The sequence below is a fragment of the Falco peregrinus genome, chromosome 18, assembly GCF_023634155.1.
Source record: "Falco peregrinus isolate bFalPer1 chromosome 18, bFalPer1.pri, whole genome shotgun sequence".
Taxonomy (NCBI): Eukaryota; Metazoa; Chordata; class Aves; order Falconiformes; family Falconidae; genus Falco; species Falco peregrinus.
In genome coordinates this window covers 1,138,008-1,152,335 of record NC_073738.1, presented here as the reverse complement: position 1 = coordinate 1,152,335, position 14,328 = coordinate 1,138,008, and the positions used below count along the sequence as shown (strand labels likewise).

The 14,328-nt window shown below is 50.4% G+C and overlaps 1 protein-coding gene across 1 annotated transcript in view; it reads left to right on the top strand.

The window, feature by feature from the left end:
• Positions 1–552: 552 nt before the first annotated feature.
• Positions 553–14,328, top strand: part of IGF2BP1 (insulin like growth factor 2 mRNA binding protein 1) — a 29,688-nt gene continuing 15,912 nt past the window's right edge. Inside the window, exons 1-2 of the mRNA XM_005236550.3 lie at positions 553–1,131; positions 2,214–2,274. Coding sequence (XP_005236607.1) covers positions 957–1,131; positions 2,214–2,274 — 236 coding nt within the window. The 5' untranslated portion in view covers positions 553–956. The remainder of the gene's footprint in view (positions 1,132–2,213; positions 2,275–14,328) is intronic.

Below are 14,328 nucleotides of genomic sequence, written 5' to 3'. Positions count from 1 at the left end.
GCTCCCCCAGCCGCCCCGCCGGGCCGCACCAGCCCCGGGGGGGCGGGCGGGCTGTTGCCCGCCCCCCCTCCCCCCCCAATCCCCTGGCGCCAGGGGACCTCCCGGCCCCTTTGATGCCTAAGTTTTTTACACCCAGAAAAATCCCATTGAGGCACCGGGGGAAAGGGGTGGGGGAGGGGCGCGGTGGGGGGAGGGGCGCGGTGGGGGCGGGGGGCTGCAGCAGATGGGAAAGTGCCTTCGACGGGACAGGGCTGGGCGGTGGAGGAGGTTGGGGGGGGGGGGACACGACACCCACATGGGACGGGGGGTGGATGCGCCCCCCGCTCGGAAAGGAGGGAGGGGGTGTGTGCGTGGAGGTAAATAACGTAGTATTTAAATTAAAATAAATAAATAAGTGGCGGCCGCCCCCTCCCCCCCGGCCCCTCCCCCCGGGGGCCGGGCCCTCCCGCATCACCACGTGGCTTCCTCCAGCAAACATTTTCACTCATTTTCCAGGTCGGTTTTATTTAGAGGCGGTGCCCGGCTGCCGAGAGGCGTCCGGTGACACTCCAGTGCCACTCCGCCGACTTGGGGGCCCCCGCAGCCGGCGCCACCGCCCTGCCCGCCGCCGCCACCCGCCGGAGCCGCCCCCTCCCCTAGGAGCCCCCCCTCCCTCCTCCAGCAGCCGCCGCCCCCCTCCTCAAAGGAAAAAAAAATCCATCAAAAAAAAAAAAAAAAAGAGGAAAAAATAGGGGGAAAAAAGAAAGAGGGGGGGTAGGAAAAAAAACCAAACCCAAGGAAAAAAGGGCAAGAAAACAACAAGCCCCCCCCTCCCCAAGCCAAGCCCCCGGCCGGCTGCGGGGCGGCAGAGCGCGGCCGGAGCCCGACGGCGCGGGCGCACGGTGGAGCCCCCCCGGGAGCCGCGCTCGGAGCCCCGGCGCGCCGCCACCGCTGCCCGCCCGCCCCCCGCCGCCACCATGAACAAGCTGTACATCGGGAACCTAAACGAGAACGTGACTCCGGCCGACTTGGAGAAAGTCTTCAACGACCACAAGATCTCCTTCAGCGGGCAGTTCCTGGTCAAGTCCGGCTATGCCTTTGTGGACTGCCCCGACGAGCAGTGGGCCATGAAAGCCATCGAAACTTTTTCGGGTAAGCGGCGTTATCTCGCCTGCCCTCCCCGCCCGCTTCCTCCTCTCCCCTTCCCCGAAACGCTCCAGACCCCCCCAGCTTCCAGCCCCACCCGCCCCCCAAACCCGTGCCCCCCCACCCCCGCTCCGTTGCGCCCCGTCGGGGCTTGCATCAGCGGGCGGCGGGGTGCGACCCGCTTTCCCTCCCCGGCGCTGCCCCCCTCAAAAAAACCCACAAAAAAACACCCCCCGCCCAGCGTTGGGGGGAGAAGAGCAGGGGCCCCCCACCCCACGCAGCCCCCCGCCCCGCGTGGGCCGCCCCCTCCCCAGGCCCCGCTGGCTGCGGGGCGGCCGCCCCGGCAGGGCTCGGCGCGGGGGTCCCGTCGCGGCACGGGCGGGTGGGCTGGGACTTTGGCCATTTTGATTTGAAACTGGGTTTCCTGGGGCATGTGATGTGTGGAGTAGCGCGAAGGTCGCCATGCTGCTCGCAGGGAGAGAAAAAGCTCCCCGGGAAGCAGATAATTTTTAAAATATTTGAATTTCCCCCACCCCCCCCCTTCGGCCCGGGCTCCCCCCGCCTCCCGCCGAGCTCTTCCCTTCTTCTCCCCCCTCCAAAAAAAAAAAAAAAAATCATCGTAATAAGCTAGCAGCAAAGAAACCCACTCCATTTTCAAAGAGAAATCCATTTCTGCCATGGAGTTACAATTTTTGAGCCTTTTAATGGGGGGGCGTGTGTGTGGGGGAATAAATCAGCCCAAAGGACTTCTTCCAGGGATTAAACAAGACGGAATTAAATAAAGGCAAAGAATTGGTCTCAAAATATTATTCCTCATTTTTTTTCACTCCAAGCAGGATGAACTAAGGAATTAAATATTCCTAAGGAACATTGTCCAGACAGCTAACTCACCACTCCCTCCCACCGCTTCCCATTTGAAGCCAGTCTTATATTTAATAAAATGCACTTGTAAAGGAATCGGAAAATGTATTTGTGCGTAGTTCATCGTAATTTGAATTAAATTGTGAGCTTTCACGTGATAGTGTGTTATCCAAAGCTTTCTGACCACTCCACCCAGATTTTCAAAAACAGACACATTTTGTTTTTAGGGAAAGTGGAGCTTCATGGAAAACAGCTAGAGATTGAACATTCAGTACCTAAAAAGCAAAGGTAATACAGTGTTTTAATTTCTTTTTTTTTTTTATTATTTCTGTTGGGGGAAAAAAATTGAACATAAGATAAAAGAGACAAAAAAATTATACCCAAATATGTGCATATAAAATTAAAGATGTTGGTGATTTGGCTTTAGATACCAGCGAGGTGAGAGGCAGTTTTGAGGCTCAGCGTTTAATTCCTTTTTTTTTTTTTAAAAAAAAAAATAGAAAACTTCCTCGTGAGCAAGTTTTTTGTTGGTTTGTTTGTTTTGTTTTTTTTTTTTTAAAGAAATGGTTGAACAATTATCCAGCAGCTCACCCAAGGTGATTGGATGGCTGAGGCATTGGGATTTTCAAACTTGTGGCACTGGAAGAATTTCCCAGCCTCGCTCTGTTCCTCTGCTGTGAAATGAGCAAAATTTTTTTGTTTTCCAATAGAATCATAAAATGAAAAAAAAAGGTATAATTTTTTTTTTTTTTTGGAAAAAAGTGCAATTTGTTGGGATTTGATGGTGAGGGCTTAAAGGAAAAAACAACAACATGGGGCCGGTCTCCCCGTGCCATGCCGGGAGTGATTTAAAACCCAGCGAGCGCGGGGCGCTGGCCCAGCTCCCATCCAGCGGCAACTTTTATTTTGGGGCAAGAAGCGGGTTTCTTGGTGGTTTCCCTCAACCTGCCAAGCAGCTTCGCCCGCCGCCGCCGGCCTTGCCCAGCCCGGCCCTCTCCATCTTCTTGGCCCTTTGTTGCGTGCCGGGCTGGCGTGCCGGACGCTGGAGCAGCCCCCAGCCCCGCGCTCCCAGCCCTGCCGGGGGTTACCTGGGAAATACCAAGAGCTTTTATTTTTGGCAGAGGTTTGCCCCCCTCCCCAGCTCAAGGAGGGGCCTGTGGGGCTGCGGGCGAGCGAGACCCCAACCCCAATAGTCCACGTTGGATCGCGCAGCCCGAAACCCGCGTCGGCCACGTGACGAGGCGGTTACTTCAACGCCCGGGCGGAGGGAGGAGGCGAAGCCAACGCTGCCTCCCCAAACTCTCCCGATTCCTTCATCTTTTGAGCCCCCCCCCCTCAGCTGGGGCGTGGGAGCCCTTTTTTAGGGTCACCCCTTTATGCTTCCATTGTAGGGGGTGGGGGAGCTGCCAAACTTTGCAGCCCTGGCTGTGGCAGAGGGGCTTCCCTCTGCTTGGGGTTGATCCCAACAGCAAAACCCAAATCCGTGTAACAATTTCCTAGCCAAGATTTTGACTCTTCTTCTTATTAATTAATTTTTTAGCCCCTCGTGGCAGGGTGAGCGCTGGTGCTGGTTACGGCGTTGGGTGACTTGCTGGGGGTTAAACAGCAGTGGGTGAAGGGGGGCTGTTGCAAAGGCAATTACCCTCTGAAGGGTAACATAGTAACACTCCAAAAACCCCTAAACATACATATTTTTTTTTCTTACTGCTGCTGGATAATCGGTAGGTTGGGGGGGAGCCGCTCACGCCCCCCCAGGAGGCGCGGGGAGAAATTCACTGAAAATGGGACTATTCCGCCGGTGCCTGGAATTCAAAGTGCTGGGGGGGGGGGGGGGGGGGGAACCGTACAATAGGTGGAAGGAAGGTCGGTTTGCATTTCTCCTGGATCTCCTTAAATCGTGCTGTGCCTCGCTTTTAGCTGCTGACCCCTTTTTGGGGGGCTGGGGGGGTTTAAATGAGGCCTCCCCCCCCCCCCCCCCCCCCCCCCCCCGGGTGCCGTTTGAAGCGGCAGGAACAGCTTTCGCGGGGGGGTGGGGTGGGGGCTGCAGGGGGACCGGGGCCGCCGTTACTTTGTTTCACTTTGGGAAAAGTTGTTTGTGTTTCTGTGTCGGGAAAAAAATAAAAAAGGCAACTTTTTTGGCAGCTGCTTGTAAACTTGGCAGGTTGGTTGCCCCGAATGAGCTTTTTTTGGGGAAATTTGGGGTATTTTGCTCCCCCCCCCCCCCAAAAAAAACCAAGAAAAAAAAAGTTTGAGATATATGGGGGCTGCCTCAAAGGATACTTCATATTTTTTCTTTCTTCTTCCCTTTCTGCTTACTTTTAAGACTGGATTTTCCAGTTTAAAGGCACATAGAACAGGAAATGGTTAATTAAGTGTGAGCAGTGAGGACAAAATCAGATGAGTTTGGTGGGATCTAAACCAAACAACCTCCCCCTCCCCCCCCAAACCTGATATTAATTTTTTTTCCCCCTTTAGAAATGTGGGAAAACAAGTCATGGGCATTGGTGCGCTTCCCAGCTAATTTATGAAATAATAATAATTACAAAAGTTGGCTTTTTGGTTGTGTTTTCTTCTCGTTGAATGTGCGAATAGGAATGCTCAGGAGAACTGATCAGGGATGGTTTTGGAAACGATTGTGTCTGGTGAAATTGCATGTTGTAAATAAATCTTTCCTGCTGGTGGATTGCCTTCTTCAAAATCTCTCCTGTACCTAAACCCATCATCGAAATAAATTAAAAAATGCTCCGTGTGTTCATATGGCCCAAGAAGGAGTGGCTGGTGTGTGTAGCTGCTGCACCAAAATAGCCAAGAAGAATAAACTGATTTAGAGTTGTTTTAATTACAGTGATTCTTCAAGTAACACTTAACACTGCAAATTATGTTAATGATCGTGGGGAACCATTTTAACGAAATACTTTGGAAGTATTAGACTGTAAAGAAAAGTCAGTGCTGATAAATGTATCGTTTCATTAAAAAAACACAGAGGTTTAAAGTGAGTTTAGATTTGTTTAAAGGATCTCATTGCTGTTTGGGAGTTATTTTTTCTTTAACTTTGGTAGAAAAACTTGGAGAAACTTAAGAGGATTTTTAAAAAAAAATTTCAAGATTATTGCATGCTTTATTCTTCAGAAGGTTAAAAGGATTCTTTAAGGAAAAAAAAAATTCGGTTTTCCTACTTAAGATGAAGGATTGGTTGTGGGGGGGTGGAACTGGGAAGCTGAAAAGCCCGAAGTCGATGGGGTCGAAAGAATGAATGAATGAGGCGAGGAGGAGGGGTGAGGGGGGAAAAAAGTGAATCCATCAAGCAGACATTCCAAATATGAGGAATGTGGAAGTGAGTCGACCAGAGAGAATGAAACCAAGTAATTGGGGGGGGGGAGAGGGAGTTGGGTTGATAACAGCCCATAGACTGAAAACTAAAAGGGTATTTTTAAAGAGAGGTTGTTCCCGAGCAGCTCCTGGGTTTAGAGGCTCCATGTGCTCCCGAGCGGAGGTGGAAATTATTAAATGTTGTTAATGATGTGAGGATCGAGTGTAGTACATAGAAATGGATGGGGAAAAACCTTCAAATTGGCTTTTTTCTCCCCTAGACTTTGCTTCAAATTAATGTTTTCACACCAGAGAACCATTCTTTTTGCGCATGCATAATTGTGTGATTAATTGTTCGTAACGAAATATTTTAAAATTTTTGATCACAGCGAGTGTGATTTCTTTCTTTGTCAGCATTAATCAAAAAATGTGCCTTTCTCCCTCCTGGTGGTTGGGTTGTCTGAAAATTAACTGAAAAAAGTTTGGTAGTTCTTTTCCATGTAAAAGAAAGACACTGTCTTGAATGTTGAGATAAAATAAGCTTTTAGTCCAATCTTAAGATCCTTCTCTTCTCCCAAAACCAGGTCTGGCTCACAAGTTATAGTATCATTAACAAAAATTAGCAACACCCCTGTTTACTGCAAGGCTTGAAAATTGCAAGGCAGGATGAATGCTCCTTTCTCAGGATGTAGAGTTTAATGGGATTTGGTGTGTTTCTACTTTTTTGATTACCAAAAAGGGTAATAAACTTGAGTTCTTCTTTGCTTTAGTTCTGTGAGCCCCCAGCCTTGAGCTGTGAGCTCTCTGCTGCTGGTTTTATACCTCTGAGAAGGGTAGTTCTTTGGAAATTCAGGTGTTTTGATGATTTCCAGCTAGAAAAACTAGAAATACTTTGCCATTCAATTAGTCATTAATAATTTGTCAGTAGATTTCATCTGTGAGGTTTGAAACTGAGATGATTTAGTAAATTTTAACCTACCTGGGAGAAAGAATATATTTACCAGTTTACAGCCTGAAGCGAGAGAAATGCCTTTATTTCCCCCTTTCCACGTAGGAGCCATAAGTGGCAAATATGCCCAAGAAATTGCAATTTAACTGGAAACTCTGTAGCTTCAAGTTTTGAACCCATAGAAGATGGAGCCTGTCCCATGTAGATGCCCTTTGTGGAGTTTGATGATTTTTTTGAGATTCAGAAGAAAATAATAAATTGAATTCCCTAGAGAACCTCAGTGGCAATCGCTGGGGCTGAATCTGCCTCTCCAATCGAATTTGGTTCTGTCTTTGCCTTTTAGGTTAAAAAAACAAGCAAACAGAGATATGGCGAGGGGAAGCTGGGGTTAAAGTACTCGCTTTGAAAATCGAGACCTTTCAGAATTAAAAAAAAAAAAAAAAAAAATTAAAAAATGGAGATTTCTGCCCCCTCCCAGCACAAGCCCCCAGTGATGTTAATGTTTTCCAGAGTTACTGGGGAGGGGGGTTTGGGGGAGCTGAGGCTGCTGGGGATGGCCCAAGTTGGCCCAAGGGGTTTGCAGCCCCAGGCTGGAGCAGGAGGAAATGTCTCCAGCCCCTTTTCTCTGCCGGGGTCACCAGCTCCAGCCCCTGCTTTTCCGCTGCCTTCCAGATTTGCTGGAATTAGGAATGGAAGGTACCTCCATCGATGCTGGCGGAAGGTGGTGGGTTTTTTTTCTGCTTCTTTTAATGATGCCACTGGTTTTATAGAACAGTTTTGATGGGGAGAAGTGGGAGGCTGAAGCAGATGCATAGGGAATTGCCTGGGGGATGCTGGTGTCTCCCCCTTCCCAAAAGTTAAGGAGGGGAGTAGGAGCAAACTAAAAAACTGAGGAGCCTGAAACCTGGATGTTGCAGGTTTCTTTGGAAAAAAAAACTTTTAAAAAGGTTGCAGAGACTTTCCTGGTCTTTTTTGGGTTTTGGGTGTGGGTTGGGTTTTTTTTGTTTTTTACCAGAGAGGAGTTTTTCAAAAGTTTTAGGTGAAACCTCTCGTTTTGGCTGTGACTGCAGGCATTTAAAAACTTTAGCAAGGGCTGAGCACTCCAAAATCACCCCCTTCTGAACAGCACTGATGGCTGCCTCTTTGAGGGTGTGGGTGAGAGGGGTTCCCAGCTGCCGGAAGGACCCTGATAAACTGGAGGATACTGGGGGGTAACCGGCAGAAGTATCTTGCAAGGTCTGCCCATCCTTCTCAGTGCCAGGCTCCTCGCTGACTGATGGCTTTGAGCCTTTTGTGCACCTTTAAATTCTTATTCTGCCCACGTTGAAGCCTGGAAAAGATCCAGGAGGGTCCTGCACTGAGCACCGGGGGGGTGTTAAAAAATGCATTTGCCCAGCAAAGTTTAAAAAGTTCAAGAAAAGAAGTGATGCAGGAGAAAATGGATCAGTGACAGGGCTGATGTCCTGCAGCATCCTGCATTGGCTTGGGATGGCTTCTAGGGGCTGCAGGGAGAGGTACGGGGAGCATTGCAGAGGCAGTTAGGGAATTGTCTGCTCACCAGGAAACTTTTTCTTAACCTATACTTTATGAAACAAGAAGCCCAGACCCACGGGGGTGTTTGTCCACTCCAGAGATGTGTGTAGTGATTTATCCCAGCTGCCTTCCCAGGTCGTCTGCTCATTACCAGTAAATGTGTGAACCCTGGGGGGAATTAAGCTCAGAAATCTTTGCTGGGGTTTACCTGAAAATTGCAAGTTTATCCTGGAGGTTGTGAAGCCGGGGGGATTGCAGGGGTCTTGGCTGGAAGGTTTTCCTTCTTTCTGCAAGGGGGTTGCTGGTGTCTCTCTCTGGCTGTCCTCATCCTTGCATGTTTTCTGGTGAACTGTGAGATGTTCTGCCTGGGCAGCATTGAGACCCATGTCCCTGCAGAGGGGATGTGCTGGGGGAATGCTGGCGTTGGCCAAGGGGACTTCAGGGTGTCCCTCCCCACCTGAGTCCTGCCCTGAGCTGAGAGTGGATGTCTCGGACCAACGCAGGCTGGAGGTTTTACACCGCTCCTGTGTTGGTGGTGCCCCTGGGAAGCTGTGGGAAAGTTAACGTAAGGTGTTGTTCTAAGCTGGTTTCCTTAAAACCTGTCTGCGTTCTCTGCTTCTGATGGAATAACCCATGGAAGGGGAGTGGAAACCAGTTCCACATTGGTTCATGTGTGGTGCCCGTAGCCTGCTCTTGAAGATGCTGGCGTGGTCTTCATGGTTTTAAGTATATAGATTGAAAAGTCATGCTTCAGTTGAAACCCACTCGGTTTTCTCCTCTGGTCAGTTAGCAATGGATGGGGCTTTCTGGGAAGGGTCTCGGGAGGGTTGGGGTCCTGCAGCCTGTTTCTGGCCCCTGCCAGCCCTTCCCCTAGGGGACACTGCCCGACTCTTGTCCCCTTCCCTGGGCTTTGGCTTTACTTTAAGAGCAAACCAAGCCGTGTTTGGTATCGCTGCAGCTTGTGGGTACTGGTGCCTGTTTGGAGGGTGGTCTGCGTGAGTTGGGAAGTGCTTTGGGAAAACATTCGTCCTCCCTGTGCTGCTGGCTGGGGCTGAGCCCGCTCCGGCTGCCCTTACAGCCCCTGCATGGGAGCTTCCCCAAGGTGGCTAATAAAACCCGAAGAGCAGGGGGGACAGTTTGTTGAGATTTTGGCTGGAGGCAGGGGCCAGGAGCTGGCAGAGCTCGGCAGGGGGGGAGCAGGGGATGCCAGTGGGCATGGTGCCGGGGATGGGATGGGATGGGAGCAGCTGGGAGGGCGCTGTCAGGGCAGCAGCACATGGGTGAGAGCATCCCTACTCTGCTCCCACCTCCTGATGTGAAAAAGCAGGGGAGCGCAGTCTTCCCGTCAGGAAAAAAGAGAAAATAAACAAACATAAAAAAATCTGTCCGTCCGTCTCTGAGGAGCCCTCGCGATCCGTCAGGAAATGGGTCATTTATTTTATTGTAACTGACACTTGGGAGCCCTGACATGGTCAGAGCTGAAATTTCACACTTTTCTGGCTACCGTAATTGTCTGGTCCATACAGAGCAAACCAGTTTGAGAAAACAAAACCCTGATCCACAGGGCATCCCCGGCAGAACTCGGTCCACGCTTTATTTTGAATAGTAATCCACCAGGTTGGATTTAAGATACTATGAACACGGTCCACCTATAATAAAAGCAGCAGCAGCCCCGTGTGCTGGGAACCGCTGGGAGCTGGCAGGGCTCCACGCAGCGCGCGGCAAGATGCAAATCCCGCGCGGTCCGGGGGTATTGCGATGTGTAAACAGCACTTGAGATTACAGGGAAATTGATTTGCACAAAAAGGAGAAAGTTTTGACTCTGACGACAACGGTCCTGCTGCAGTTTCCTTTTTCTGCAAGGTTAAAAGCGGAGATCCTGGGGGAGCAGCCTCCCGGACTGGAGTGTAAGAGACAGGAGAATTGTGATCTAGAGCCAAATAAAAGGGAAGAGAATAATGAAAAAAAGGCTCTCAGGGCCAGATTTTCACCCACAATTGGAGCCAGATTTTTCCAACTTGCATTTAAGCGTCTAAATAAAAGCTCCGTTTTCAGAAGCGATTAGCGCCTGATGTGCTGAGCACTCTTGAAAAATCTGTCTGTTGGGATTCCTGCTTATTTCTTGAGATTTGGATCTGCCACCTCACACCCGGGAGGTTTCAGCAGTTCCTTCCTGGCACCCCCCCCCCTCCCCCCCCCCCCCCCCCCAGCCGGGTCCTGCCACTTCACCCCAATGATGCCACGGAGGCAGCTGCTGCCCCGAAGGAGGGCTGGGCGCTGCGGACACGGGCTGGCAGGTCCAGGGGCGTTGCTCGTCCCTCTGCTTTTTAGCTCGTAGCTGCATTGCGAGCCATTGTGTTTAGTGCTTGTGGCAAAAGGTTTGTCGAACTCTTTGGGAATTCCGGGAGCGTTTGTGGACAAGGTGTTGGGAGCTGTGCATGAGGTGCAGAATAAGGGGCACAGAGCTGCTGCACAGCGAGCTAATGGAGTGATGCTGGAGATGCTCTGTTCTCCCTTTCTAGCTCCATGTTTTCTGTGGCATTTCTCACCTGCCAAGTGCTGGCTTTGCTTAACTTGTGCACAATCCAAGGCTGTGGGATCAGACCTGGTTGTGTTGCTTGCAGAGAACTACCTGCATTAACTGATGCCCGTGTTAAGGTATCGCAAGCAACCTTAAGCCAACCTTAAAACAAGTTTACCTGTGAGGTGTCGGGAAGTGCTGCATTCTCAACATCCACGCTGCCTGGGTGGCATGAGCTCTGCAGTTCTGCCTATAACCAGGGCTATCAGTCTGATCCAAATTATTCCTCAGTTATTACTGGTCACATCCAAGCAGACTAATCACCTGAGTGGGTAGGGATGTGTGTGTGTCTATATGTACACGCATATATACGTGAGCGTATATGTTTTCTTTGCTATGAAGACATTCGTGTGTGTTTTGTGACCTCCTGTGGTTCAGGCATCTGGTGTAAAACTATTTACAAATGAATCGGATCAGATGAGCAAAGGCAAAAAGAAAATTGGGATCTATGGAAGGAGACCTTGTGGCTGCTATAGGTTTTTATGGAGCTGCTTGTTGGGGTGTAATTTTGTGAGAAGCCAAGACCTGGTATAAATGTTGTGCCTTTAGGCTTGGATTCACAAGGCTCCTCCTCAGGATGTGCTTTTAAACAGGGAAGCCATTCGTTTGAAGTTAATGGGGCTGCTTCGATGATAAAATGAGGCATGTGCTGAATTTGAGCCTAAATATACAACTTTCTATGAACTTTATATAGTCATTGTTTAGCATTCAGTTACAGCTGAACTAATAATGCAACAAATTTCTCTGACATCTGTAGCCTCTTCTTGCTTACAGCAGAGATGCAAAGTGGCTGTGACTTTTATAAGTGATAGCTATCGGGGGCAGAGAGTATCTGTGACTTTTTCAAAGCTACAGCGTGAATGAAGATTTGCCCCCAGTGAGCCTTTATCCGCCTGGTGACATTGTTCCTGTTCCTTGCTGGCTGCACACCCCTGCATGCCTGCGATGAATATTTGCACAGTGCGAATTTGGTATTTAGTTTCCCCAAATACTCGTTCATGCAACTTCGAAAGCTACTTGCTGCCGTGCCGTAAAACTTGGCGATGCGAATGTTTATGGAAGGCAGACAGGAGAGAGGGCACAAACATGACTGAGGGGAATTCACTTCGGAAGAAATCCAGATCAGATATTGGGGCAGCTTTGTGCTGGATTTCACTAACGGTGCGTTGAATTTATTTGCTGTGTTTGTTGTGCTGGCTTTTCATGTTGCCTGTGCCAAAGTAGTGGTGGGCTTTAAACAGCTTTGCTTCGGCACCGCTATTGCCTTTGTAACGAGCTGAGTGGCAGTGGAGTAGAAAAGCTCCATCTTTGCTGTTTTGCACCTCCTGTCCTGTCCTATCCGACCCTCAACCTTTTCCTTTTCTTCTCTTATTCATGAACCCCTGGCTAAAAAAGCCCAGCCCCAGACTAGCAAACATAGGATGTCTTCCTCGTTTGGAAACTTTACATCTCCTCCACTGCTGGTCCAGCTCTGGTGGGATGAAGGAAGCGGCCGGGGGTGTTTAAACCCTCTCCCAAACCCAAGTAGATGCTGAAGGAGGAGCATGGCTGCATCTTTGTGGGCTCTGTGGATGCTGCTGGCTTCCTCAGCTGGGCTGCCTGCGGTGGACTCGTGGGCGTCTTTCCTCCTGCCCCAAAGGGTGATTTTGTGGGCTCGGCGCGAGAAACCTTAGTTTCTCATTTTTCAATGAAAATGCTAGATCACGTTTTCTTAGAAGAGTGTTGCTTTGCTGTTGCCTCCTTTCTGAAGAGGAAATGCAAGAGAAAGGGAGTCTGGCTTCAACCAGATTTGTTGAAGGACTCGGTTCTTCTATTTAATATTTATGCTGGAAATGAAGATGAAGAAGAAGAAAAAGCTTCACTTGTACTTTTTCATCTCAGTCTGTTTCTTCAGACAGAAGAGCGGAAACATTTTGATTTCACTTGCAGTTTTCAGTGGAAAATACATGGCAGTTGTAACCCAGCTGGGGCTCAGCCGCAGCTCGGCTGTGACACCAAACGTGCCACAGATCTGTGTGTCGTCCTTGCCTGGACCTGCCTATGCCAGTGCCAGGGATGGAAGGGGCTTTGGGAGCTCCTCTCCGGCATCTGGGCTGGGATTTGCGCCCGACATGATGGGGACAAGCATGCTGCTCGCAGCCTGTGCTGCTGGAGGTCTGACCCCCCTGCCCCCTCCCCACCCAAACTGGGAGGACTGGCAGGTCCTGAGTTTTAACTTGAGTTTTGGCAAAAGGGTCTCCACCCTTGAATCAAGTTCAGAAGATAGTATAATCCATGTTGTAACTTCTGGATTCTCCCTTTACGCATCTGCTTTGATCTGGAAGGGCTTGTCTGCCTGCATTCGCTGCACTGGTTCAACCTGATTTGGCTTAGAACAGACTGGGTGCCACAGGCACAGAGCCCCGTGCGGGGGCTCCTGTATCGAGTTTTGATCCAGTTTTATGTGACAAATGTGCAGCTGCCTGGAGCGAGGGTCTGCGGCATCGTGCCGCTCTCCGGCACTGGAGCAGCGGAGCAGCCCTCCAAGCCGCTGGTCCCTGTGCTGCCTCACGTGCTGCCGCCTCCTCCTCCCGCCACAGACCTCAATCCGAAGAACCCTCAGAAGTCACAAACAGTTTTGTTTCCTCTTCCTCTCTTGTGCTGGCTTGTGCTCGTGCACCTGAAATGGCTGGGGCCCTGGAGCCTTGCAACTCCCCTCAGCTGTGGTGATTCCCTCCTGATTTCCCCCGCTGAAGGGCTCTGCATCCACTGAAGGGCCAATACCCCACTGCCCGGGGGCTGAAATACCGAATGAAGCTATGTCCCTGGCCACTGTCTCTAGGCAAAATTATATCAAACGTATCTGAATGACACCTGTCAATCGCCCTGGTAATGGGGCTTAGTTATTGAGAAATTAAGAGTGGTCTAAGACCCACTCAAGAGCGTGTGCTGATGGGGTCTGGGGCTCCTGCTGACACCGATTGTGTGGGAGCTGCCCGAAGCTTCACTTGGCTGCTTTGCAAAGCCTGAACTCATCTCAAAGCACCCCTGAGCCCATAGCACCATCAGAGCCACTGGAAACCAGTTAGGAATGCATGCTGGGCGCTGGAGGAGGGCAGAGGTGCCCTCTCGTGGCAACAAGTGTGTGAGAGGTTCCTGGGCTGAAGCCCCTTCCCCAGCACCTAACGAAGGGCGGGATTGGTGTGACCGTGCTGTGCGTTGTTGGATGTGGGGGGGGATGGCAGGAGACCTGGGGACTGGACTGATTGGGACATCGATGTCGGTGGCTGATGAAGCTCCTGGAGGCAGGTGGCTCAGTGAAAGTCCATGCTTAAGAGCTTTTCTATTCACAGTTGGCCCCAGTGGGTGAAAGAGGATGCTCTGACATGTGGACAATGCACCAAAATGCAAAATATACTTTATCTTCTATGTGCTTTTATTCAGGTTTTTATATCAGCATCAGGGATGGAGGGAAGCTAACAGCCGAGCCGAGGGGGCAGTGCTCCCTTCGACGCAGTGAGAACACACAGATAATGCTGCGTGCTGCCTTGCCTGGCTACCTTAGGTTTTGTTGCCTTGTGCTGTGCTCTGAAGTGACGGTCTCAGCAGTGCTTTGAGGTCCGTGGGTAAAAGATGGGGTGAGGAACAAGTCCCACTTCTGCCACCTCTCCATGAGGAATGGGCTGCAAGAAGATTTGCCTTTAAGCTTCGTATTTGTTGGCGTGTTCGTAGTCCAGCCTGTGCCAACTTGGGGCGTCAGGTTTGATTTAAGGTCAGTTTGAGAACTGAAATTTTAGGTTTTTCTGAAGAGATGAAAATCTCTCAACACATCTCGCTGGTGGCTGGGTCATGGTGGGACCGAGTGCCCTGTGGCTGGAGGTGGCTGGGAGGGGTCTGGGGCAGCTTGTCCTGCTGAGGTTTGGGGTTGGGGTGCTGGGTTGTGGGAACCCACTGAGTTTAGCTGGGCTTGGCTTTGGGACATGTTCAGAGC